General features: G+C 47.5%; 1 protein-coding gene across 3 annotated transcripts in view; it reads left to right on the forward strand.

Moving 5' to 3' along the window:
- Positions 1-19,768, forward strand: part of Fubp3 (far upstream element binding protein 3) — a 45,518-nt gene extending 25,750 nt beyond the window's left edge. Inside the window, exons 6-19 of one of the 3 annotated variants that reach the window (XM_051185133.1) lie at positions 634-691; positions 2,554-2,716; positions 4,060-4,158; positions 5,746-5,850; positions 7,401-7,503; positions 8,001-8,101; positions 10,529-10,670; positions 13,623-13,783; positions 14,530-14,603; positions 14,886-14,942; positions 15,073-15,146; positions 16,781-16,852; positions 17,778-17,969; positions 18,453-19,768. In XM_051185133.1, the coding sequence (XP_051041090.1) occupies positions 634-691; positions 2,554-2,716; positions 4,060-4,158; positions 5,746-5,850; positions 7,401-7,503; positions 8,001-8,101; positions 10,529-10,670; positions 13,623-13,783; positions 14,530-14,603; positions 14,886-14,942; positions 15,073-15,146; positions 16,781-16,852; positions 17,778-17,932 (1,364 nt within the window). In that variant the 3' untranslated portion in view covers positions 17,933-17,969; positions 18,453-19,768. Of the gene's footprint in view, positions 1-633; positions 692-2,553; positions 2,717-4,059; positions 4,159-5,745; positions 5,851-7,400; positions 7,504-8,000; positions 8,102-10,528; positions 10,671-13,622; positions 13,784-14,529; positions 14,604-14,870; positions 14,943-15,072; positions 15,147-16,780; positions 16,853-17,777; positions 17,970-18,452 lie in introns of all 3 variants that reach the window. The other 2 variants (XM_051185132.1, XM_051185134.1) reach the window with 2 other exon arrangements.
- The last annotated feature ends 6,296 nt before the right edge of the window (positions 19,769-26,064 follow it).

Consider the following 26,064-nt stretch of genomic DNA (forward strand, 5'->3'; position numbering starts at 1 on the left):
AATTGCTGTTAGCTATTTGTCTTGAGAATTTTGTTTGCTTGTTTTTACAGCACTGGGGATTGAAAACAGAATCTCACATAGGCTAGGCAATGCTACATCCCCAGTTCCCTCTTTGAACTTTTTGAGGAAGGATTTTAAGATGGCATTTTTTTAGGGTCAATCTAAAACATCATGTGGATGTTGGAAACAAAGGTTTTCCTTTGGTGTTAACTGGTCCAGGACCCGTGCTGCATCCCTGCTGCCAATTTCTTGGGATATGGATACAATAACTGCTGTGATGTGCTAGTCCTTACTAGTACCCTCAGAGCAGTCTGCAGACAGAGAGCGAGGGCAGCATGATGAAATGCTCAGTTGATACTGAGCCTCTGGGCATGTCAGAGTGAATGGAGGTTGGAAATTAGAACCAACTCACAGAGCTCTGCTGTGTCCTCCTGGCTCCCCTGTGGGACTCAGTCTCTACGTTGAGAACTAAAGTTCCTCCCTCAGCAAGACAAACTGGTCTTTTTGGGAGACTGCACTTCTGTGGGGGTGGTGTAGGAACCAGCCCCAGAGAGACAGTCTACACACAGAGGCAAAGGCACATGGTTGCCTGATGCCCACCAACACACCTCATCTTCTTGATTCTTCTTATAGAGAGTTCTGGGATTCCAGAGAGGCCCTGTGTACTTACCGGAACCCCAGAAAGTATTGAGTAAGTTTGTTTTATTTACTTTTTCCTTTTACTCTCTTCCTCCTTCCCCAAGTGAGGAGAAATGGAAGGGCAGACTGTTGCTGCAGACTGTCAGTCTGTGTTGAATCTGCCCACAGCACACCTCCAGTAGGAGAAAGGCTTGGGAAGTCACCAAGCCAGGAGAGCTCTTCTGTTACCTCGAACACACGAGCCTAGAATGCCTCCCAACTGTTGTGGCCTCTCCATAAACAGGGACTCAGCAGTGGACGCTCACCCTGGCCAGCCACCTCCTTGTTAACACCTCCCACACTGGAACAGGCCTGGGTCAGAGGACTGAATCACTGTGAATGACTGAGAACTGGGCACCAGGCCTTTTTCCTGGACTGATTGATCTGCTTACCCTTCTGATATCTGTGAACCAAGTGACTCCACTCTTTATGGCCTTTGCCCACTCACAGAGCCTTGTGAACCAGCCAGCAGGTCCCTTGGCTTTGGAAGTACTTGCTGAGAGCCCTGATAACTTGCCTTGATTTCCTGTCCTGGTACATGCTTGCTCAGAGCCCTGTACCAAACAAACTCATAAACCCAAGTGCCTCCTAGGGAAGGCTGGAGTGGTTCGCTTTCCTCTTCCAATCCACACAGTGGTGTTTCACTAAGGGATGGGGGAGCTGAGATTATGTCTAGCTCAATAGGTAGGGTTGTTTTATTGTTTCCATTTTTCAGGGAACCTAGATGGGTTTAAATTCTCTTGTTCTGCTGTAACATTGCAAGCAGTGAACCAGAATAAATATCACTGGCAGGTGTGCATTATAGGGCAAGCTGGATGGTTTTGCTGGAGTCGCGGTATTTTTTTCCAGCACAGGTTAATCTAGTACACCAGGAAAATACTAAAAAGCTGCTGCAGCTGAGAGCCCACAAGATGATTCTTCACACAAAGGCTCAAGACTGCAAAAGACTGCACATCCTTCCAAACGTTCCTACTTTGTATCTACTCAAGGAGTTGAGGATTGAGAATTAAGCTTTAAGAGGACTTTCTCCAACACAGCCAGCCTGTTTGGTTGATGAATCTGTTTCTATCAGAGGAAACAAAAAATAGATGGTGTGTGATGATTTAAAGACAAATTCTGCAAATAACATCCAGGGAAGATTCTGGTGCAGAAAAGAATTAGTAGGCTGGGTTGTACTGTTATCACATTGCAGAAATGAAGACAGATAGTGGGGTGTGAAGCACAAAGTCTCTACTGGACTGCACCAGTCAGGTGCTCCCTGGGAATACAGCTGCAGCAGGACACTGCCCCTTGTGCCCTGTAACCACACTGGAGATGTTGTGGGCTTAACTGGAAATCCTAAAGCGTTGTTGCTGGCCACAGGGAGACACTGGAAGTTCAGGAGCTCAAGCGTGGTTACTAACCCTTGCTTTCTTCCGTCTTTCTCCTCGCTTCTTCTCTTCCCCCACCTTTGTTAACAAGTGCTGAGTGTTTCCCTGTGAGGGTTGTGCTGGATTGGGGAACAGAGATGGACAGAGTAATAAGAGGAGGCTTCTGCCACCAGAGCTGCTGACATTCAAAGTAGAAGGCAGGGTGTTGTGAAGACACAAGCAGGTGCAGAGGGCAGACATACTAGGAATGGGGTCTGACAGTGGTCTGCTCCTTGAGACTCCACCTGGAAGCTGTAGTGTTGTGGTGTGGTGTGTGTTGTTTTTGAATTGCAGTTCTGTAGCATGGCGAATGATTCAGACCTCCCAGGTTGTAAGGCAGGAGCTGGAGCTGGATGGAGGGCTGCTTTGACTCCTTCGTGTTTTCCACCGGCACCATCTCCCTTCCCAGAAGACCTTAAACATCCATTTAATGCTGGGTCTCTTGTGATTTTTCTCCCTCCCAAAGACAAGCCAAACGGCTCCTGGGGCAGATTGTGGACCGCTGTCGGAATGGACCTGGCTTTCACAATGACATAGATGGCAACAGCACAGTCCAAGAGCTTCTCATCCCTGCATCTAAAGTGGGTCTGGTCATCGGCAAAGGAGGGGAAACAATCAAGCAGTTGCAGGTGTGTAAGGACCACATGGTACTGAGCTGGGCTGGCCTTGCACGTGGTAGAGCCATTGTTCCTTCCAAACCTCTCCTTTTACAGGACAGGATTTCTCCTTTTGACAGGCACATGCTAATGCCAAGTGTCTGGCCAGGAGAGACACTATGGGACAGCCTGGAGTCGGGGCTCCTGAAATCTGCTCTTAAATATGCTCATTAGATAAACTCAGGGCGCATACCTGGAATTTCAGCACATGGGTGGCTGAGGGCAGGAGGATCAGGAGTTCAAGACCAGCTTAGGTTACATAATGAGTTTGAAGGCATCGTTGGCTACATGAGACCCTGGCTTGGGGGTTATCGTTTATAGCTAGGTATGATGACACAGGTCTGGAATTTCAGAGCTTAGGAGGCTAGAGTTGGAAGATTGTATATTGGAAGCTAGCCTGAGCGATATATAGTAAGACCCTATCCAAAATTGAGCCAACAACTACAAAGATTGAGCCATGGCACATGCCTTCCCCCAACATCCCACCAGCACTAGGAAGGCAAAAGCAGCTGGATCTCTGTGTGTTCCAGGCTATCCAGGGCTACATTGAAAGACCTCAGAACAAAAAAGCCCCAAAGTGCTCATTTACTTTTCAAGTGCTTAGGGTTCTGCCTTACTATAGTCACAGCTGGAGAGGTACCCATTCCCCGGTTTCTGCGAGTCACAGTGAGGCGGTAGCTCTCAGCTGCCAAACCCTTTTATTATAGAGATACCTCCAGTCAAGAATGTTTGACATTGAACATCTCCAGGTAAGGCAGCCACACTGACCCAAGAATGGTTAGATAGTCACTTGAGTACGTGTTCTGCTGAGGTCTAAGCAGACTTCAGAACTCTGAGACTTGACAGCTGCAAGTGATGGCCTGTGTGTCATATCCCACCCAAATCTCAGATTTGTGGAAAGCCTCCAACAGCTTAGGGTCAATTGTAAAAGCTTAGGATTTGGTGTCACAGAACCTACTTTTTAATCAATTAGCCCTGGGCCCCTGGGTAGTTTGAGAACCCAACTCACCAATACCTGGGAGGCAGCAGCACTCAATTGCATGGTGGGCACAGGCTGTCATCAACTAATGGATAAGCAGAACATACAGCTTAATGTGTAGTACTCAGTAGGAGCAGCATCCTAGAGTTGAGATACTCCAGACGTGGGTAAAGAAGATTGGCACATTGGAATTATGTCTTGTGTGAAGTCTGTCAACAGTCCCAGAAGCCAGCCCAGGTCCAGGTGGGAGGTTAGACAAACTTATGATGAACTGGCCTAGTCCTGCTTCTTGAGGCATCATGCACTGAGGACTGTGCGATTGTATATTCTCCAACAGGAGCGGACAGGTGTGAAAATGGTCATGATCCAGGATGGCCCACTACCCACAGGAGCAGACAAGCCTCTCCGCATCACTGGAGATCCATTTAAAGTACAGGTAGGAGGGAACTTGTGGGTTAGATTTGTCTAGCCCAGTTGTTCTCAACCTTCCTAATGCTGCAGTCCTTCAATACAGTTCCGCATGTTATGGTGACCCCCAACCATAATATTACTTTCATTGTTACTTCATAACTTATTTTGTTGCTGTTATGAATTGTAATGTAAATATCTCTGTTTTTAGTGGTCTTTGACAACCCTTGTGAAAGGATCATTAAACATCACCAGTACTTGTGGGGGGAGGGGGCTATCAACCCATAGGTTGAGAACTGCTGGTCTAACAAATGTGGCTGGATGTGGCCACATAAGAACAGGCCACTGCCTGGGACAGTGTATACACTAGTTTTTCACATTGCAGATGATACCGGCTGACCCAGATTAAGTATCATGTTAGCCATGTTGTCCTGTGGTCAGCTTAAATCTGGGCCGGCTGGAGGTGCAAATGAAAACAAGTGTTGCCCTCAACACAGCTTCCTGTGCTGAGAAAGCAGAGTTCAGGCTGTGGCTGCACACTCCCTCTTGCTGATGCGTCTGTGGATGTGTGTTGTCAATGAAATTCTATTGTGTCATCTGCAGCCTGTCTTCTTACTGCACCTATTGTGCTGCTTCAAGTGCATTGGAGCTGGGCTTTGTGGTGCTTGCCATTAACCACAGCACTCAGGAGGCAGAGGCAGACGGATCTCTGAGCCTCCCAGACAGCCAGGGCTACACAAAGAAACCCTGTTTCAAAAAACAAACAAACAAGGCATTGGACTTTGACCCAGTGAAGTTAGCCAGTCCCTCAGTTTCACTGTCCTCTCCTTCAGCTGTTCTCACTGCACTAGGGTGCTCCTAGTGAGAGATAGGTTTAGGGCTATCAGTACTGTAGATCCTCCCTCCCTTCAGGCCACATGCTCCCAGTGGCCCCTTCCTCTGAAGAGCTTTCAGCCTTCTTCAAAATAAGATTATTGGGTTGGAGAAATGATCTAATAATGAATAAAGTGACGATTGCTTTGCAAACAGGCATGAAGACCTGAATTCAGTTCCCAAAGAAAAGAAGCATCTAGGTATGGATGGCACTTGTTAATCTCAGCCCAGGGAAGTAAAGAGAGGTGGATCCTGAGAACTCTATGCCAGCTGGCCCAATCTCCTAGGAGACCTTGAGGCCAGTAAGAAATCCTATCTTTAAAAAACAAGGTGGATATCTCCAAAGAAGCAATGCCTGAGATGCTCTCTGGCCTCCTCATGTCATCACAAACATAAGTACACAGTCAGTTGTATCTTGTCTTTACACCAGTAGTTTCCAGGTGTGAGCCGCCTTATCCAGCCACTGTGTCCATTTACACAGTGCTAGGGGCTAAACCTAGATCTTCGTGTGTGGTAGAAGAACTCCACATACACATCCCCGGCCTCCTGGAACATGTCTTCTTCAGGAAAACTCTTACTAGATGGAGAATGTGCTCCAAGACTCACCCTTGTCAGCAGCTGAGCACCTTCAGTCTTGGGTCGCGTTGACCCTGGTCCTGGCTTTTCATCTGTTGCTGTATTTTTCCATGATCCCCCCCCATTGGTGTTTTTTTTTTTTTTTTTTTTGTTTTTGTTTTTGCAGCAAGCAAGAGAAATGGTCCTAGAGATCATCCGAGAAAAAGACCAGGCTGACTTCCGGGGTGTGCGTGGTGATTTTGCCTCCCGAGCAGGAGGAGGTAGTATAGAGGTGAGCAAGACCCACAAGTCAGTGGGCAAACAAGGCTGAGTTCAAAGCCAGCGTGGTTTATATAACAAGCCCAGGCTACCAGGGCTACATAGCGATATGATCCTGTCTCAAAAAGAAAAGAAAAAAGTGCCACTAATTACAGTCACACTTTTATCAGCTTCTTAGCCTCAAAGCTGGTTATGAAATTTTCTCACCTTCAAAACTCTTAGAGTACGTACACTGCTCAAAGGTATGAAGAAGAAACAAGCATGGAAGACCAGCTAGCTGCCTTCAGGGCAGATAACTCCTGGTTTTCACAGTTCTGCTTAGAAGTTAACTTGATGCTCAGATCGGGCCAAAGTCCCAAGTTTTCACAGTGATGTGTGTTATGATTTTATCAGACCTGGAATCTTATTCTATTAATAAGATGAAATGGTATCAAAATCTGTCCTGCAATTTTTATTTATGCCACAATGTACAAACATCATGCCTAGTACAGTGAACCAGATTCACAGTGGCCACTCTGGACAAGGTGGAACCAGGCAGAAAGCACAGTAGAAGCAGTAGTACAGCGTTTGTGTAGTGACCGTAGGTGCTGGGTCCACATGGCGCTGCAGGTCACTTCCACATCATCACGGGCTGGCCACTTCTGAGTGGCTGAGCGGCAAGTGCTGTGGCCTGTGCATTTTACCACAGTTTTATAGATGAAGAACAAAAGACTGTGAAAGGCCACAGGTATAGTCAATGTATCTGTATGTAGTTTCACAGAATTGGAGAGATAAATTGTTTTAAATCTTTTCTCTGTGAGTAGTTTTATTTTTATAACTTTCTTGGTCATATTTTATACTTTTTCATATAGTTTGAGTAATATAACCATCAGTTATAGAAACTGTTTCAAAGCCTTGTGGTGGTGAATGCCTTTAGTTCCAGCGCTTGGGAGGCAGAGGCAGGTGGATCTCTGTGAGTTGGAAACCAGTCTGGTCTACAAGAGCTAGTTCCAGGACAGCCTCCAAAGGGAAACCCTGTCTCAAAAAAACAAAGAAAAAAAAATTTCTCAAAGGGAAAAATGCTTTATTATTTTCATTCCAGAATTGCACTAATTTGTTTATTTTAAAGTCTTTGCTTTGAAAAGAAAAGATCAGGGACTGGAGAAGTGGCTGCTCTTGCCGGAGGACCTAGATATTTTCTCTCTCTCTCCCTCTCTCTCTCTCTCTCTCTCTCTCTCTCTCTCTCTCTCTCTCTCTCTCTCTCTCTCACACACACACACACACACACACACACACACACACACACACACACACAATTAAAAGTTTGTAAGTTGGGGCTGGAGAGATGGCTTACCAGTTAAAAGAACATTGACTGCTGCTCTTGCAGAGGACCTGGGTTCAATGTGCAGCAACCACATGGTGGCTCGCATCAACTGTCTCTGACTCGAAGATCTGACACCCTCACACAGAATACAGGCAGGCAAAACATCAATTCACAAAATAAGAATAAATGAATTTTGAAAAATTAAATATTTACTAAGCCACATATGCAGAAGCTCTGATGAATTTTGTGTATCTGTCTAGGTGTCTGTGCCTAGGTTTGCTGTTGGGATTGTCATAGGAAGAAATGGAGAAATGATCAAAAAGATCCAGAATGACGCAGGCGTGAGGATCCAATTCAAACCAGGTTGGTTTGGTGTTAGATCTAGACAGTGGGCTGTGTTAGCTGTATATATTTTCTTTCTCTTTGGCAATCTCTGTTTCCTTCCTTTTTCATGTCTTTTCTTGGTTGTGTACTGGCTTGATCTTCTTTCTTACCTGTGTTTTCTAGCCACCCCACTCCACACACATTAAATAGGAAGACTTCAGTAGGACATTTCCAGTTTGTAATTTTTCTAAGTGAAGACTTCTTTACAAAATACACCATTTTGATTTTTATACAGAGACAACTCAGTATCACAAAGGATAAACACCTTTCATGGAAGGAGTGAAGATCTTACTGTGTTGTTTAGGCTGGGCTTGAGCTCTTTATTGTGCTACCTCAACCTCCCCAGTGCTGGGTCATCTGTGCTTGTACAGTGATTGGATCCTCATCACACTGCCCCAAGAGTGTGGACTGGGGCAAGACTTTATTTGCTGTTTGATCTCAGGCTTTTCCTTACTCTCTCTCATCTGGTTCCACAGACGACGGGATTAGTCCAGAAAGAGCAGCACAGGTCATGGGCCCTCCAGATCGGTGTCAGCATGCAGCACACATCATCAATGAGCTCATTCTCACAGCGCAGGTGGGTCCAGCACTCTGGGTCTCAGAACCCACCCAGAAGAACACAGTGCACCGTGGTGCTCTGACCCAGACTTTTCCACATCTGCCTCTTCCTGGCAGTGCTTTTTCTTGCTAGTTTGTTACTCCCTGCCTTTATTGCCCAGAATCTAGGTTTTCACTACACAGAGTGTGTGTGTGTGGTGCATTCATGGTATGGCATGCATGTGGCAGTCAATTCTCTGGAGATTCCATCATAAGTGTCCTGAGGATCAAATTCAATTGTTAGGTTTGGTTGTTAGGGAAAGCCATGTCATATACCCTAGGTTTTCTTTATATAAACAGCTGTTTCCAATCCCTGGTCCATAGGTCATATGCACCTAGCTATAATTATGGTCCAGTACAAAATCACAGACTCTCATAAGATGTTTGAGATTTTTAAATTTCTATTTAATTTTTTGTTTTGCTTGATAATTATATTTATTTCGTGTGTATTAGTGTTTGCTTTAATATGTGTGTACCACATGTGTGCAGAACCCAGAGAGGCTGGAAGAGAATGTAGAATCCCCTGGAACTGGAGTTACAGGTTGTTGTAAGCCATCTGACATGGGTGCTGAGAATGGAACCTGAGTCCTCTGCAAGTGTTCTTAACCACTGAGCATCTCTCCATCCATCCCCAGTTATGTGGTTCTGAAACATGAGCTTTGTAAATGACAGTGTCAGCAGCAGAATGCTTGTCTCCAACAGTCAGATATATTTGTTATAAAACCAACTTGGAATGAATCCAGGAAGCACAGCAGAACCTATTCTATCCCTGAAGGCACCTGGGATTTGTTGTTGATTTTTTGCAGGGCATTTTGATGGCCTCAAACTTATAATGATCCTCCTGCCTCCGCCTGTCAAGTACTGGGATTGGAGGTGTGTTCCACTAGTCCTGCTCTTACATTTGGTTCCAAGCTTGCTTTTAGAATGTAGGTGAATTTGTGTGCCATCATTAGTATCTGTTATCCTAAGGGCTTGTGGTAAGGAACACAAGTAAATTGCGGTAGATTAACACATACTCTAGGCTTGCAAGAGTGAAGACATATCAGTAATTAGAGTCAGAGGACTAAGGAGGGTATTGGAAATCATCTTGACTATCTTGGCAGCACCAGACCAAGGGCTTTCACCAGATGTGCCAGGTATGGCTCCTATCAGCACTCTCAGGAGTGAAGGGCTCTTTCTCAGTTGTAAATGTGTACCTCCTGTTTAGTCCCTGATCACCCGGGTGAGGCTTGAGTTTTAACCAGAGCCCAGGTGGTTTCTTAGGGTTGAACATGGTTAATAACCTTTCTGTCTAAGTTTGAAAGCCAAAGAGCCACTTTGTCTCTCATATCCACCTTGGGAAAGCTGGCTGCTTATGCCAGAGTCTGACCAGAAACCCTGAGGGAAATGTGTTTACTTGTCAGGCTTCCCATCCAGTTAGCTTCGCTGTTCCAGCCTGCTTCCTGAGACCGTGGGCTCACCCAGCACTGAGGCCGATAGGCCTGCTGCCTTTGAGTGCAGTAAAAGGACTCCTCCCATTGGTGTCACTCTCGTGGTCCCTGGACCCACCCAACCTTGGGCCAGCCTTTCTAGGTCCCTCTGCCCCTCCGTCTTAAAGACAGGTTGGCTTTCCAACTCGTAGTCCTCCTGCCTCAGCTCTCCCCCCCTAAATCCCTGGGGTTATCGACATCTACTACCAGAAATCACTCTTATGGATCTTTCTATGCAGCCTTCTTGGTATTCTTCGTTCTCTGCCTATTATTATTATTACTACTACTACTACTACTACTACTATTACTACTATTACTATTACTATTATTATTATTATTACATTTGCACTTATTGTATGTGCACGTTTGCATGGCATGGCCTGTGTGTGGAAGTCCAAGGACAGCTTGCAGGATTTGGATTTCCCTTTCCTCCAGGTGTGTCTCAGGAATCAATCTCAGGACAGCAATCTTTACACACTGATCCATCTCACTAGACGAAGAACTTTTTCCTTAAGTCCTTTTATGCTTTCTACTGGCCATTGTCCTCTATGGCAGCATTGTGGAGAAATTCAGTCACACACTCTCAAATGCTACTAGTAGCTCTTTTGTGTCCATTGTCTTCTCTAATAGACCTTACATGAGTTAACTTCAACTTCGAGTAAAGCCTAATCCTAAGGACCTTGTATTGGAAAGTAGATGGTCTCAGATTTCAGCCTAGTTTCTGGCTCCCAGTTTTAGGTGGGTGTGTGGGTGCTGTGTGTGCCAACAGGTGTCTTTTTATCATAGTGTTGGTTAATTCTGTTCTGAGCTTGAAATGTTAAGGGTCCAGTGTGTGGTGTTGGTGTATCCTGTCATTTAACTTTCTCACCAAAGAGGATGAGATGCGCTGATGGCAGTGGCAGACAGACATCCTCACTGTCACTTTTTTTCCTTACCAGGAAAGAGATGGCCTTGGAGGCCTGGCGGTAGCTAGAGGAAGAGGCCGTGGCCGTGGGGACTGGAGTGTGGGCACTCCTGGTGGTGTGCAGGAGATTACGTACACAGTGCCAGCTGATAAGTGTGGCCTTGTAATAGGCAAAGGTAAGAGGCAACTGTCGGTGTTTCTGTCCCCTGCAGGTGCTCAAGGGAGGTGAGCCAACTCTCATGCCTTTATTCATGGCATCATCCTCTGGGGTCTCTAACTTGGCTTATCATGATGGAGACAAAGCACCTGTTTGAGTGTGGGCAGACAGGAAGTTAAACCCACTACCTAGATCTGTTCACCTGTTGGAGAGAGACTAGGGAAGGTGTGGGCCTCAGGCTCTTGTCTGTAGACTAAAATGAACTTGGCCCTGAGAGGTCACCAACACTCATACTTTCTACAGAGTGCTTGCTGACATGAGTGTTACCTTTACCTCACTGGATTTGGACATCAGTTTTTGTGGACATCATAGGAGCCTTTCAGCAATGCAGACACCCTCTGAGGGGAGTAGATCTCAGCGCCACCTGTGTGACCTTGGGAGCTAAAGTGGGTTTTACCACCACAGAACCCCAGGATCTATCTACACTCCTTGGGGAAGTGTTTGTCTTCTTTCAAGATATTACTCTCCTGTATCGGTGTCTTTCAGATTATTGGATGGTAGGAATAGTGAAGAAGGGCTTTAGTTTGAGATCAGGTTACCTCTACCTTGTGACCCTCCTGTCTCAGCTTCTACGTCAGTGGTTCTCAACCTTTCTAACACAATGACCTTGTGTTAAGGTAACCCCAAACATAAAATTATTTCATTGGTACTTCATAGCTACTGTTATATAGGATATTTGACATGTGAACCCTCTGGGGATTTTGACCAACAAGTTGAGAACCTCTGCTCCAGGTGCTGGAATTGCAGCATGGTGACAAATAGAGCAGTTTGTTTTTGTTTTCTGGTACCTTTACTTAGAATGGTAGACATTCCCACACCCTTCCCAACCCATTGAAAGCTAAGATAAATTCACCTGATACCTAAAGGCGGGGAGATCAGATATGGGTATCTTAGCCTTTCGAAAACCATCTTGCCAGTGATATTTCCATTTGAGTGTCCAAGCAAACCCTGGCAGAGAGAGAGCAGAGAGAGAGCGAGAGAGAGAGAGCACAGAGAGAGACAGAGAGATCATTGTCCATCCTTCACAGAGTCATCCAGATAGGTCCTAGAGGACAGTAATAACAGTGGTGTGGTGGCTGGCACCCTGTCCCTGTGTTCACTAAAGCCATCTGGGACCCACCACAAGCTAAGGTGACCATGGAGAGGATTTTTCATGTGAGCGGTTTCCTTTTCTTGGGAAAAGCGTGTGGCTGAAGGAGAGAGCCCAGGCAACCAGGCAGAACTCTCCCGGCTTCTGTCCTTGGACAGCCTCCCGGGCCCCTGCTGGATTTCCATGATAAACACAGCAACATTGACAGATAGTCTGGCCGGCCCTGCTCTTGTCAGCCAGGCCTTTTAGCAGCTTTGATTAATTGCTTTACGATTTCACATCCAGCCGGGCCGCTGGTGGGTCACTTCTGCCCCCCATCAGGTGGAAGAATGGAGCAGGCTGCTGAATGAGTCTAAGACAGTCACCATGTGCCAAACTACTGACCTCATTTTGAAGGAAGATGAACTTCAATTAACTCCTTCTGGCCGTATTCAGTTTTGCAGTGCCTCCATCCCCAATTAGCATGCTCCTGAGGTCCCAGCAGAGCATCTTGAGCTGCTGGCCCGGCTGAGGTGGGCTGCTGGGGGCTCTGCTGTCTGGGCGTACCAATCCTCTGTCTCAGGCACACTAGTTCTTGCCTGCTGGCCAGGGGCCATCTGAGATTAGACTGGTGCAGGTACCTGTGGACAGGGTCTCTGTTTCTTCTTTGTTCCTTGTCAAATCTCCAAAACTTGACTGGGAACAAAGCTGCTCACTCTTCATGGGGCAGAGATACTGGGTATGCAGCAAACACTCAGCTGTCACCTCTAGTCTATCCTTAGTGAGCCTGACTGCCCTCACTAGGGAAGCCTCACCAGGACTCACCTCCACTTTTGTTTCATGACCCTTTGAGGGTGAAATAGAGACAAAGCATTTCCTCAACTGCCTCTCTTGCTTGGATGAACTTTCATCTGCTGCGGCAGTAGGGAAGGTTGGAGAATGTAAAGCAGGGCTTTGGGATAGTTCCAGTGTGTTACATACGTCATTTCAACTGGGTTTGATAGGAAATGGGCAGGTCAACCCAACACAAGCACAGGGTCTTTGCTTATGGGCACATGAACTCCCTGCTCTTCCATGCCAGACCTTAAACATTCTTCTTCTTCAGTTGTGTAAAGCTTGTACTCCAGGTTTTCCTTGAATTCTAACTATACTCCACTCCCAGAGTGGATGCAGCGGATCTATAAATTCTGTGGAATTTCACAAGAATTGAATCATTGTTCACTGGCTGATACAGTTTTTGTTACACGCATTTCATTAAGAGACTGAGATTTGCCTGTTTTCAGAGAGGACAGCTACCTTTCCATTACCCTGCTCCACACCCTGTGCCCCTCCCCCTCTGTACTGCTTCTGTCTGGACCCATCCCCCCACCAAGGACCTGAGAGGGAACAGGGTGTGATGTTGAAATCCAGAGTGGGCTCCAGGCATTGTTGGGGCCTGTTGCTGCCCATTTGACCTGTGAAGGGAGGGCAGCCCCTTCCTAGGCTCAAGGCCCCTTTGTGTGTGGTAGGGACATCAGGTCTCCATTCTCACAGTGAGAAGGATCAGCCTTGTCTGATCAAGGCAGGAATGAGTTCGGTGACCAGCAGATCCAAGGGCCTTGGGCCCAGACCCTTCTATAGGGCCCCATGGCTTCAGTTCAGCTCCAAACGGTCATCTTCACTCCAGATAGCTAGTGTTGCCAACAAGAAGCCCTGTTTTTTGTCAGGGCCCTGGTTCAGTAAGCACAAGAAAGTGACTATCTATGGGCAAGAGTTAACACGTACTTTCCAGCCTCCCCTAAACATAGGTCACACAGACTCAGAGCCACCTCTGGTCCAATCAACTATATCTCCCACCTGCAGGGGGTGAGAACATCAAAAGCATCAACCAGCAATCAGGTGCACACGTGGAGCTTCAGCGGAACCCCCCTCCTAACACCGACCCCAACCTGCGGATATTTACCATCAGGGGTGCTCCTCAGCAGATCGAGGTGGCCAGGCATCTCATAGATGAGAAAGTTGGCGTACGTACACGGGCCTTTCCCCACCTGGCTTATACTAGCTGGATTTGCTTTTGGATGTCCAAGGTACCTGCTTTCCCCCAGAACCTTGTGCTTCCTGTGCCTTTCCATCCTTGCATCACATGGGGGCAGCCTCTCCTCTGCCAAAGGGAAAGTCCAAGGCTCAGGGAATGCCAGGCTCAGATGCAATGAAAGAAGCCACTGGCGTGACTGGCCAAGGCTCCATCAGTCAGACCTCTGAGCATGTCCCTACAGGAATAGATGAGCAGCCTGACAGCGGCCTTCCCCCAGCACTGCCCCCAGGCTCCCTCAGGCCTCACCCTGGCCACCAGCCCTGCAGGCAGCTTTCATTGACTCTGGCTTTAGTTTCAGGCACCTCAAAGCAGATAAAGAAAGGGAGTGTTGATGGAGGACAGATGGGCCACTGCTCACCTCAATGGGGACGTAGAATGGCAGAAAGAGCCCTGGGCCAGCCTAAATTGACGGGAGAGTCAAGCAGGTTGGTCCTCCCCCAGGGTGACATGCCAGGGCAATCGTGGTGGTGCCAGGACTGGCTGTGTGGTGGTCTTGGTCACTTGAGGGCAGACCCACCACTGCAGACACTGTCTGCTGGGGGAAGGAAGCTAGTATGAGCGCAGAACTGTCTCCTTCACTTGACTTGCCTCCCATAGTGGGCTTCCCTGGGCGGGCCTGGGCGGAGGGCACGGTGACGAGGTGACACGGGTGAGAGCTCCTCTGTGCCCACACAGGGTGCCAGCCTTGGAGCCCCTGCAGCCTTTGGACAGAGCCCCTTCAGCCAGCCACCAGCTGCGCCACATCAAAAGTGAGTCCTCTGTCTCGGTGGAAGGTTCATTTCCTGTCCAGCCTCCTCTGTCCTGCTCCTCAGAAGTGCTTGCCTAAGTCCGGGGCAGGGACAGCACTGTGTGTTCTTTCCTCTCTCCTTTCTGTAGATCACTGACCTGTCAGGGTAAAGCCTCAGATCTCAGGGGTTTTCGGTCATGCCCAAGGGAACACACGGCCTGGGTAGAGGGGAGGGAGTCGAAAGGGCAGCCCTTCCTGCAAATCAACAGTGCGCCTCCCTTCCTTACAGCGCCTTTCCTCCCAGGGGCTTCCCCAACATCGCTGCTAAAGTTAATGGGAACCCCCACAGCACCCCTGTGAGGTAAGTGATTACCTGTCCTTTTGCCAGTTGGAGGGTAAGACAGTCAACCAGTAAAGAGAAAGATGACTGGAAAGCAGGGGGGAGGGTGAGTGACCTGTACTGTCATGAAAGACTCTTCTGTCATCCACAGTGGCCCTCCAGCTTTTCTGACCCAGGGCTGGGGCAGCACTTACCAGGCTTGGCAGCAGCCCACACAAGTCCCAAGTAAGTGACTCACGAGAGGGTGAGGGTATGTGCCAAGGTGGCCTGCCTAAGGTTCACAGATCAGGGGTATGGGGGTGTGAGGTCTCTGGTCCACTCTTAGCTCCTCCCCAGAGATGGGGGCCCAGCATGTGGAGATGCACAGGAAGGCGAGGCTGCCTTTCCCATGGCTCATGTGACCTTCTCAGGGCTTGGGCCAGTGGCTAGAAGTGACAGTGGGTGTGGTTTGATGGGAGTCTCCCCTGTCTCTATTTTTTCCTGAGAGGGCTGAGCCTAGAGCTTCTCTAGGCCCTGCTCTCCTAAGCAGCCTCCTTATTGTCAAGGTGACCTTCCTTCTCACGAATGAAGTAGAAAAGGGCTTTTTCTGTCACCTGGACTTGTGAGGGAACCAACAGAATTCTCTCTGCTAAGGGCTGCCTGACCAGGAAGCAACTGTAAAGGGGCTTCTGCCCTCTTCACTCCCCCTCCCTCTCCCTCCCCCTCCCTCCCTCTCCTTCTCCCTCTCCACATCCAGCTCTGCTCTGATATTTTCAAACCTGATGACACGTGTCAAACTATGACTAGTGCTTCCCTGTCAGCCAGTGCCCTAATGGTGTCCACCCTCTGTCTCACTGACCAGGCTTCCTCTGTTGAGCTGGCATCTAGTTCTCAACTTCTCCAGTGCTCTGCTGTGTCCCTGCCTCAAAGAACTGGTTCTTGTCACAGTGCTGGGCTGTTAAGTGCTGTTCTGACTTGTCCGTTCCCCCAGGAAGACAATGACAGAGTCGTGATCCCATTTGCTCCCTTGTCCCCAGAATAAGCCCTGAAGAAAGCTGCTTCTCCTGTCAGCCCCAAAGGAGCACTTGGGGTCAGGGCTCAGCAGAACCTGAAGCCCAGTTAGTGTGAGTGGTGGGCAGGGGGACCAAGAAACGCCAGTCCTTCACCTGTGGCCAAGCTCAGCCTATGTACAAACAGGTCAGGAAGCAGGCCTGTGCACACCTCTACATTGCAGGAAAGAACACAGCTATTCTCCCCCGCAGTTCAGTGACTCCTGCCACTGGTTTTCAGTTAATGGGCATGGCAGAAATAAAAGGCACTCTGCTGAGCTGCTGTGTTGAGTGGCACATTCCTCACATTCCTCTGTCTGCCTTAGACTGATTCTGAAAAGAGAGGAAGGGCTTTGGTGAGTTCTCCATCACCAAAGGTGCTGTCCCTGGCCTCACTGCCTTGTCCTCTGTTTACCTGCCCCAGGTGTCTCCCCACATCTGCCACCCCCTGCTAACAGTGGAGAAGGAAGGACCTAAGGCTCTGTGCTGCTCCCATGCAGAAAGGCTGGGCTGGGTTCATGTTGCTTCTGCCAGTGTCGTGTGCACGTGTCTCCAGCTTCAGACCCCAGACCCCAGGGAATTCCCACCCTCTCACTTTTCTTGTCCAGAGGGATAGTAGAGGAACATCGGGGGCCTGATGAGGTGTCAGCACTGTTTGCACTCTGTCCATTGGGAACTAGGTCCGGAAAGTCTAAGACGATTATGGCTTCAGCCCTGCCTCCTAATGACCTTGGTTGCAGCCTTGCTCAGTGATTACTGTGCCTTCCCCTGCTGGAGCCCAGGTGATGCAGTCTATGAGCAAGGCCTGACTGCTGTCTGTTCTCTGCACAGGCCAGCAGAGCCAGCCACAGAGCAACCAGCCCGACTACAGCAAGGTCTGGGAGGACTATTACAAAAAACAGAGTGAGTGCAGCCACCACACACTGCCCAGCTGTGGGCTTTGCTGTCCAATGTCGCCTGGTTTATACCCCTTCTGGGACTGCATCTGGGTGCCCACCTTATCTCTCTCCCATGCCCTGTCGGAGGAAGCTAGATATGGCCAGTGATTGCTGGGTTTGTGAATTGTCCTCACAGTCTCCCAAGGCCATATCAGGGCGGGCAAGAGGTCACAGTGCAGGGAAGGGCACCGCTTCCCTGGGTACTGGTGGCTTGTCTTTCCTGTGGAAATTCATTCTGTTTGCAATACCGGAACCAAGTCAAGCTTAAAGGGTGCCAACACCAAACTGTCCCCTGAGTGGTTATCAATTACAAAGGACCTGGGATTATTCCAGTTGAAGCCAGTTCTGGGTCTTATGCAAGCCTCCCCTGGCAGCATCTTGCACCTAGAACAGTCACTTGCCAGTGGAAGGCCCAGGTTAAGTCTGTCAGAAGCTGCTCAGCTTTGGAGGCAGTACTCTCTGGGCCACTAGCTTCTCTGGTAACTTGACAGGCAGGTATCAGGTGGTCTCCTTGGGGGCCTGGGGGAGTTCAGATGGCTGTCCCCCAACTAATTAACCTGCATTCCAGGTAACCAGGGCCTGCCCCCATCTGAGTGCCACACCACACTGTCTCTTCCCACTGTGGCTGTGTTTATTCCCTGGTGCCTGGCGCCTGGAGTTGCTGAGTGGGTAACTGTTGTATGGGAATGTGTAGAAGTGCCAGAGACTAACAACAGAAGACCCTCAGCACTTCATATAGCCAGCACCTCTGTAGCACCAAATGGCACCAGCAGTCCATGGGGATGCGGGGGCGGGGGGGGGCAGGAGACAGGTGCCTAAAGGCCTGAGAAAAAGGTCCTCCCATTTCCTCCCCCCCCCCTTTTTTTAACTCTTTGTTCTTTGTCATCCAGGTCATACTACCAGTGCTGCCCCACAGGCCAGCTCCCCGCCCGACTACACAATGGCCTGGGCCGAGTATTACAGGCAGCAAGCAGCCTTCTACGGACAGACTTTAGGGCAGGCTCAGGCCCACAGCCAGGTCTGTAGCCAGTCCCCAGCACCATGATGCCACCCAGCCCTTTTTGTGCTTGCCTAGTCTCAGGGTGAGCATAATGGCCTATGGGGATCTCCTCTGTCTCCCTCTATCCCAGCCTTGAGCTTGCTCAGGTGCTGCTCTCTCTAGCTCTGGGCTTTAGTAGCCCAGCTGTAAATAAGTGCTGGGCTTTCCCTGGGTCTGCAGTGAACTTCAGGGCCACTCCAGTAGTTGTTCTAAAGGACTGTGGCCTTTGTTTGCACAGCAGTGAGTGTAGGTCCATACCCTCGGGGGCCCAGTGGGTATAGGACCAACTTGATTTCTTTATGTGTACAAACTTGGAGGGCTCTTTCCAGTCCTCCACCAAGAATGATCTTTCCTTTAAGGGGGAAGGGCCTAGTGCTCCCACAGGGCACCTTGTCATGCCTTGTAGGAAGCTGGTGTTGGGGCTGGTGACCCAGGAGAAGTCCTCCGCAGTGTCCTGACCATAGAACCTGGGGTCCTGAGACTCCAGCAGCAGATGATGGGGCTGACCCTCTCCCTCCCCCCACAGGAGCAGTAGATGGGCCTCTGCAGCGACTCTTCCCCGAAATCAGTGTGAGAGAAACCTGTTTGTTACAGAGATTTTTAGATTTGCAAACCTTTCAATGAAGAACCTTTGTTTTGTTCTGTGAAACACTATATTTAGATTAACAGAATTTTTCTAAAAATCGGGAAAATTAGTTACTAAACATTGCTGATAATTTCTGTGTCATGATTTCTTTGTTACTTCAAATGTGTAATCTCTGGGGTCCTTTTGGAGCAAAGCCTGCAAGCTCAGGTGCCTGAATTCGCCTCAGAGTCTCAACATTTCATCAAATAATGACTTTTCTTTGTTTTGTTTTTGTCTTTTTATTTACAGTTTTTTTTTTGTTGTTGTTGGTTTTTTGTTTTGTTTTGTTTTTTTTTCTGTTGCAACAGAAAAATGGCTTGGAAGTCTTGGGTGGTAATGTAACAAATTCTTTTTTTAAAAAATTTTAAGCAGTATTTAAATATTCATAAATGTAAATTCATTAAGTGTTTCACCTCTAATTTCTTGTATCTTGGCTGTCCAGTTTTATTGCGTTTTTTTTTTTTAAAGCTGAACTATTATATATTGTAATTAATGATGTGAATTCTGAACTGAGACGGGTCCTTGTGTTGCAGGAGGGGTGTTTGTGGGTTGTGTCTTTCCTAGTGTTCTGAGGGTAATGCAAAGACACTGCAGTCTCCATTACCTGGTGCGGTTGTGTATCTAAGACCTCCAAGCTGATTTTAAAAACGAAAAGCCTTTCTCTATTCTCAGAAATATAAATACTGTTATTTTTAATATTAAAAAGAAATTCAATATAACTTTTAACAAACACTGTGGACATTAAACCATATAAAAATGTAGTAACTATTTTTTAATTCCAAGGTGTTTTTGCTTTTTTCTTTTAAATATTTTCTTAATATTTGTCAAATTAACTAGATAAATAAATAAATCTAGTATTAACCACAGTATGAGTTAAATAATTTTGATTTAATAAAAGGGATAATATGATTTCCAATGTTTACTGTAGTGTATCTTGTACAGATAACATGTATTTTTAAAGAAAAAACGGAATTGGAGCTATTTTTTCTTGCATTTTGAATTGATCCCGAGGAACATTCCGTTTGAAATGTACTCAAGTTACAATTTCTGGTTCTCTCGTTTTCCTTATAATGCTTGAAATGTCTAACTATTAAAAAAGGCAGTTGGAAATGTTATGCATGTTTGTTCGTTTTTTAAGGTGTTCTTTTTATTTGACTGACAATTCATTTTACACTCTATATAATAAAATTTCCACAAGATACCTTGTGGGCAAAGTGTTCTTGGTCTGTTTTGTTTGTTGGCTTCTGACTCTTGCACCTCCTAGATGAGGTCACTTTGCCTTGCATCAGCCCGACCTGTTGGTGTACAGCCTCTGGTAACTTCTGAAGCAAGACTGGTTTTAGGTGTAGCTTTACATGAGACTTTGTAATTTTAGGGCCAAAGTAAGGATGAGTCTTCTCTGTCTAGCATCTGAGTGAGAACATTCCTACTTGGGCCTGGGAGGGTGTGGTGTCAAGGGAGCCAGTGGTCTGCACTCCATCCTGAGCCTGAGACCCTCCTCAGCCCTACTTCCTGGCTACTCCTGCATCCTGGACCTACTCACCTGTGCTTGTTGGATGGTGGTTATTCTCTCAGGCTCAGGTGGGGCTCTGGCTTGTTGGGAGCTGAGGCAGCAGCAGATGTGGGCCTTTTGTTCAAGAAAACAAAAGGGAACTGCCCCCACCCACCGTTGTCCTACCGCAAGCCTGACCATAGGACTTACTGATAGGCTAAAGGTTACCTTGCTGGCTATTTTCTGTCACCTTTTGGAGTCAACTGGCTTGAAATTCAGTTTCTTTCTAGGGCATCTGCTTGGCTCAAACTTCACCTTATAACTCTATGCTGTGGGATTGTCTTCAATGTAGACAACAAGCCCATTAGTCCTTGCTCCGAACCCGTGTGTGTGTGTGTGTGTGTGTGTGTGTGTGTGTGTGTGTGTGTGTGTGTGTACTCGCACGCAGGAGTGAAAGACACATCTGTGGATCCTTTAGCCCAAAAGGAGTTAGGGAGAGTGTCCCATCTGGGCCACACAGGCCTGTTGAGAGCCGGAAGACAAAAAGGAGATGTGGCATCTTTAACTACACCTCTAGAGAATCGAGTTTGACGTTGAGAAATTGAATAGTGAAAGCCACTTGGGGAGGGGGAGGGCCGGCCAAGAGGGCATCAGTGCTGATGACGGTAATGGGAGTTGGAGAGGGCATTACAGGGAAGACTTCCTTCTAATTCATCTTCCAAGCTCAGTGCCAAAACAGCATTTGGCATGGTTCACAGGGAGCAATTGTGTGATAATGAACCCTAAGGTGTCCCTTAATTGAAGACTGAGCATTGCGGTTTGTGCCAAGAGTCGTAAATGGCGCAGGCTTGCGGGAGGATGCATTTTCTTAAATGTATCGGTAAGTACAGATTAGCGTTTGTCCCCAGTGAAATGCTGTACTATAAATTATGGAAATCTCTCTTTCCCTCTGATGTAGTCTTCTGTTGGGGGGGGGCGGTGTGCAGAGCAGCAGGCCGCAGGGGGGAAAGTTTGCAAGCATATGAAATTTGGCCTCTCATTAACATGGCGCCCGCCCTCTGAAGATGGGTTCCATCAGCAGTCTGCTGTCCTGGAAGGCTAAAGTGCTTGAAATGTACCAAGTTCAGCGGTTGTGTTCCATTAAGAAAGCTGCATGGTCATCATGGAGAGCAGTGCCTGGTCTGTCTTCAGAGGGCTCACCCCCCACACCCACTTTGCTACACCCACACTGGCTCTCTGCCCACAAACTGGATTCAGCAGGACCCCAAATTCGAACTGGAATGAGGAGTTCCCCATTCTCCATCCCTGTCACTGGCCTCCACAGTAGGAGGCAGACTTACCCATTAGTGGGCCCTCTCACATGGTGACCATCCATGTATCTGTACTACAGCCCCACAGGAGCACAGATGGTATGGTACAGTGCCCAGACCAAGGGGCACTGGACACCCTGGAGCCCCAGCTCCAGCTGGCTCCAGCACTGCTGTTTCCCAGACCCACTTCCAGCCCTCCAGGGCCCAGCTGGGGTTTAGGATGGGCTAATGCAACTGATCCTGAAGGACTCTGATTAATGGCCAGAAAGTGGCCTGACAATTCCACAGGGGGCTGCTGGGCCAGGGTGCCTGTGAGAGGAAGTGAAGACATCCTGGATGGCTTCATGCAATGGTTATCTTGGGCTTTTTGTCTTGAACCTTTCTCCAACTTCTCTAAGGGAGTGCTCACCCTTCCCACACTGGACACAGGCCTGGAAGGTAAAAGAGCAGGTGCTGTAGCTGCTGCTCATAAAAGACAGTTGCCCAGTGAAGCAGCTGAGGAGGAGCTGTGGGCAGGCCCAAAGGCACATACATCAGTCATTTGCCAGTCACCTAACTAAGGTATTTGAAACCCCAAACCAATACCTTTGCAGTCATTCATGGACCAAAGTCAGTGTTAGAGTTCTGCCATCCCAGCTGACTTCATTGTTGTGTGGCCTTCTTAAAATCTTTTTTTTTTTTTTTTTTCATTTATGTAACTCTGGCACACGCCTTTAATCCCAGCAGTCAGGAGGTAGAGGCAGATGGATATCTGTGAATTTGAGACCAGCCTGGTCTACAAGAGCTAGCTAGGACAGGCTTCAAAGCCACCAAGAAACCCTGTCTCAAAAATAAATAAATAAAAGTGAATAAATAAATCTCTGGCTGTCCTGGAACTCTATAGAACATGCTGGCCTCCACTTGCTTCTGTCTCCCAAGTGCTGGGACTAAAGGTATGTGCCACCACCTGGCTTGTGTGGTCTTTAGACAAGTGTCTGAGCCCCGTTTGGACACATTTTTCATGTGTGTGTTCTTTTTGTTGGTGATTTTTGCAGTTAAGCCCCAAGCAGGATAAGCCAGCAAATGTTTGGTACCTGAGCACAGGAAACTGGGGTGGATCTTTAGGCAGTAGGTGCAAGCCCTGGGATGCATGCAGGTCTGAGTTAGTGCTGTGGCCATGAGGTGGATCAGAATTGACACACACACCTATAAATGACACATCTGTAAGCACAAATAGAGAAACAACCTTAGATGCACACATAACTATATGAACAAGTGTGCATACATTAAGTGTAGAAACATGCTTGAAGCATGATGTGCCCTAACTGCTCTACACTGGTTCCTTGGAAGCCAAGCCATATTTCTCTGCTGCAGCTTTGCATGTGTTTTAACCCCTCTGAAAGAAACACAAATGGTAGTGTGACCACCATCAGCAGCCAAAGAGGAACAAATACTTTTCTGCATGGAAAGGGCATGCTCTCTCCACAGTGGGTCATGGGACCCTCCTCTTCCCTCTTTCATTGAGCCTGTTAAACAAACTCTTGTGCTTTCCAGGTTTCTATAGTCTAGACGTAAGGAGGGTCTAGGTGCAAAAACAGTAATTCTCCCTCACCCACCCTCAAGCATTCTGTTGTAGCAACAGAAAACATGACACCACCCTCGGCGTTCCATATTTACCAATAGGAGAATCTGGTGTGTGGTTCCCTTTGAGAGAAGTGCTACACTCACACCCTTGAGAGAAGGTCTTGTCATGTTATGCAGAGCATTGCCCTGCCCTGTCGACCTGATGCAGACAGAAAAGAGACCAAGACACGGGTGTGTGTGTGTGTGTGTGTGTGTGTGTGTGTGTGTGTGTGTGTGTGATGCCCCATGTGGTTCTAGAGGGGCCTAGCAGGTCAGTCCACTCAAGGCAATTTAATACTCACATAGTTCAGCATGTATGTACATGGGTGTAGGACCATATACTGGAGCAAAGGCAGCCTCTGAGGGTTTGAGCATTACAGCCATGGCTCCTAGGATAGGTTGGGACTCCATGAGCTCCTTCCCCATCCATGCTGGAATCTCAGTTGTCTTGATTTGTGCAAGTCTTGTTGTCTTGTTTATTCTGTTCCAGCTACTAAGTAAGTGTGTGTGTGTAAATGCACTATCATGTCCAGGAAATACTGTTTCTTTACAGATGTTCACTTGCTCTGGCTTCTACAACCATTATGCTGCATCTTCCACCATGATCCCCGAGTCTTGAGGGGAGATGGTAGGATGTAGATGTCCCATTTAGAACTAAGCATTCCACTGTCCCTTATCCCTGCTGACTCCCCCATATCCAGTTTTTAATTTAAGAAAGTCTGGCACTACTAACAGACATAATGAATGTAAAAGCCATAGCAAGTGGATGTCTGCAAACATGAAGACCTGGGTTTTGAATCCTAGTACCCAGGGAGAAGCTGGCCACACCTAGGGGAGACCTTGCTACTATTGTTTTGTTGAATGGATATGGTAACAAGCTGTCCCCTAAGCTTTTGTCTTTATACCCATAAATGAGTGCATCTCTCAGTCCTCATCAGAGATGCTTCTTTTTGCAGTTGATAATGATCAAAACAGAAGCCAAACACTTTTCTATATTCAGTTATATTGTTCCTCCATCTTTCTGACATCTCTCTCTTCACACTTGATTGCACTAGCCAAGCCCTCCAGTACGTGGTCGATTAAAAGTGGTAAGAGGTGGCAGCCCGGGTTTGTCCGTGATCTCAGAGGACTGCTCTCAATAATTCACCATTAATTATGCCTGCTGCATGTTGCTTGTACATACCTTTTATCAGATAAGAAGTTCCCTGATATTTCTAGTTTGCCAAGAGTCTTATCATAAATCTTTGTCAAATTTTTCAAATGCTTTTTCTCCACCCAGAGAGATCATCAAATGATGTGTCTCCCTTTTCACATGTGGAATATGTAAATATTAATGATATTGCCTTTCAAGGGTTAAACCAGCCTTGCATTCCTAGAACAAACCTCCCAAGGCTCATAGTGTATCGTTTCATCTATCCCTTTTCTACTATAAAACATTTGGATTTGCTAACATTTTATGGAGGATCCATCCACCCATGTTAGCAAAACTGCACACAAAGGTTCACCACTGAATTCCAGGGCCAGTGAAATGCCAGGCAAGGTCTTGGGAAGATCAGTGTCTCACTGCAGCCATTGGTCATTGTATGGTGAAAGCCACAGCCAGCATTGCTGAGCAGAAACTGTCTCCAGGCACTGTCCTCAGCCCTGAAGGACAGAAAGGACAAAGCCATCCTCCCATTGTACCTCTGAATGAGGAACCTATTTAGACCCTGCATTGCTTAGTTAGTTCAGCTCTAATGCAAGTTCCTCCCACACAGGTGAGTGTTTGGGATCAGTTTCATTATGGTTGCCAAGGCAACAAGGTAAGCATCCCACACAATGTTGTGAGGGAGTGCACTGTATGCCTTTCTGCTCAGAATCATAACCACACTGAGCTATACTCTGGAGTAACAAGCGTGCTGAAGCTCATGCCACGCCCCTATCCCAGATCACCTGCTTAGCTTCTTTCTCTTTTCCTCCCCTTTGGTTTTTTTTGAGATAGGTTCTCTCTATAAAGCCCTGGCTGGCCTGGAACTTGCAATGCAGAATAGGTTTACATAGATATCTACCTGCTCTGCCTCCGCAGTGCCAGGATAAAAGGTATTCAGCCATTCTTTGGATTTTGTTGCTTCTCTGAGCTTCCAAAGTTTGTGCCTTGCTGTCTGTCATTAGATTTATGAATTTTCAACCATTGTACTGGGCCTCTGGCCTCTGACCCCCCTCTTTCTTCTTTTCCACTTCCCTTTGGGCTCACATAGCATGGGCTATTCTCAAACTTACCATGTAGCTATCAATAATCTTGAACTTCTGATCCTCCTGCCTCTAATACTCTACTTCCCTAGTGCTGGGATTACAAGTGTGTACCAGCAGATGATCTGTGTGTAGCACTGGAATCAGGGTTTCTTTCTTTCATTATGTATGTATCTGCATGTATCCCTGAAGGGCTGAAGAGGGCAGCAGATCTCATTACAGATGGTTGTGAGCCACCATGTCGTTGCTGGGAATTGAACTCAGGACCTCTGGAAGAGCAGTCAGTGCTTTTAACCTCTGAGCCATCTCTCCAGCCCTGGGACCAGGGTTTCTAACCAGCTAGATATGCACTCTACCAACTGAGCTAATCTCCAGTCCTCCCTACCTCAGACCCATTTTCTTTCTTTTTTAATTAATTAGTTAGTTAATTGTTGATTTTTCAAGACAGGGTTTCTTTGTGTAACAGCCCTGGCTGTCCTGGGACTCAATTTGTAGACCAGGCTGTTCTCGAACTCACAGAGATCTGCCTTCCTCTGCCTCAGGAGTGTTGGGGTTAAAGACGTGCACCAGCACTGCCTGGCCCATTTTCTTTTTTTTATCTCATGCAGCCCAGGCTGGCTTCAACCATCCTGTGTAAGCTAGGTTGGTTCTGAATTCCTGATCTTTATGCCTCTGTCTCCCAAGTGTTGGCATTACAGGCATGAACCACTGTGCCCGGCACTGACCTCTACTTCAGCTCCATCCATCTTCTGCCTCCTGATGTTCCCACACTGCTCTGCTGTGTCTTCAGATCTTACCCCTTGTTCCTGGAGCCCCTGTTGTCTCTGACTCTCATTTCCCCTTTGCCCCTCCTGTGATTATTTCTTGATATCCAGCTCCC

This window comes from Phodopus roborovskii, unplaced genomic scaffold (genome assembly GCF_943737965.1).
Source record: "Phodopus roborovskii unplaced genomic scaffold, PHOROB, whole genome shotgun sequence".
Classification (NCBI taxonomy): Eukaryota; Metazoa; Chordata; class Mammalia; order Rodentia; family Cricetidae; genus Phodopus; species Phodopus roborovskii.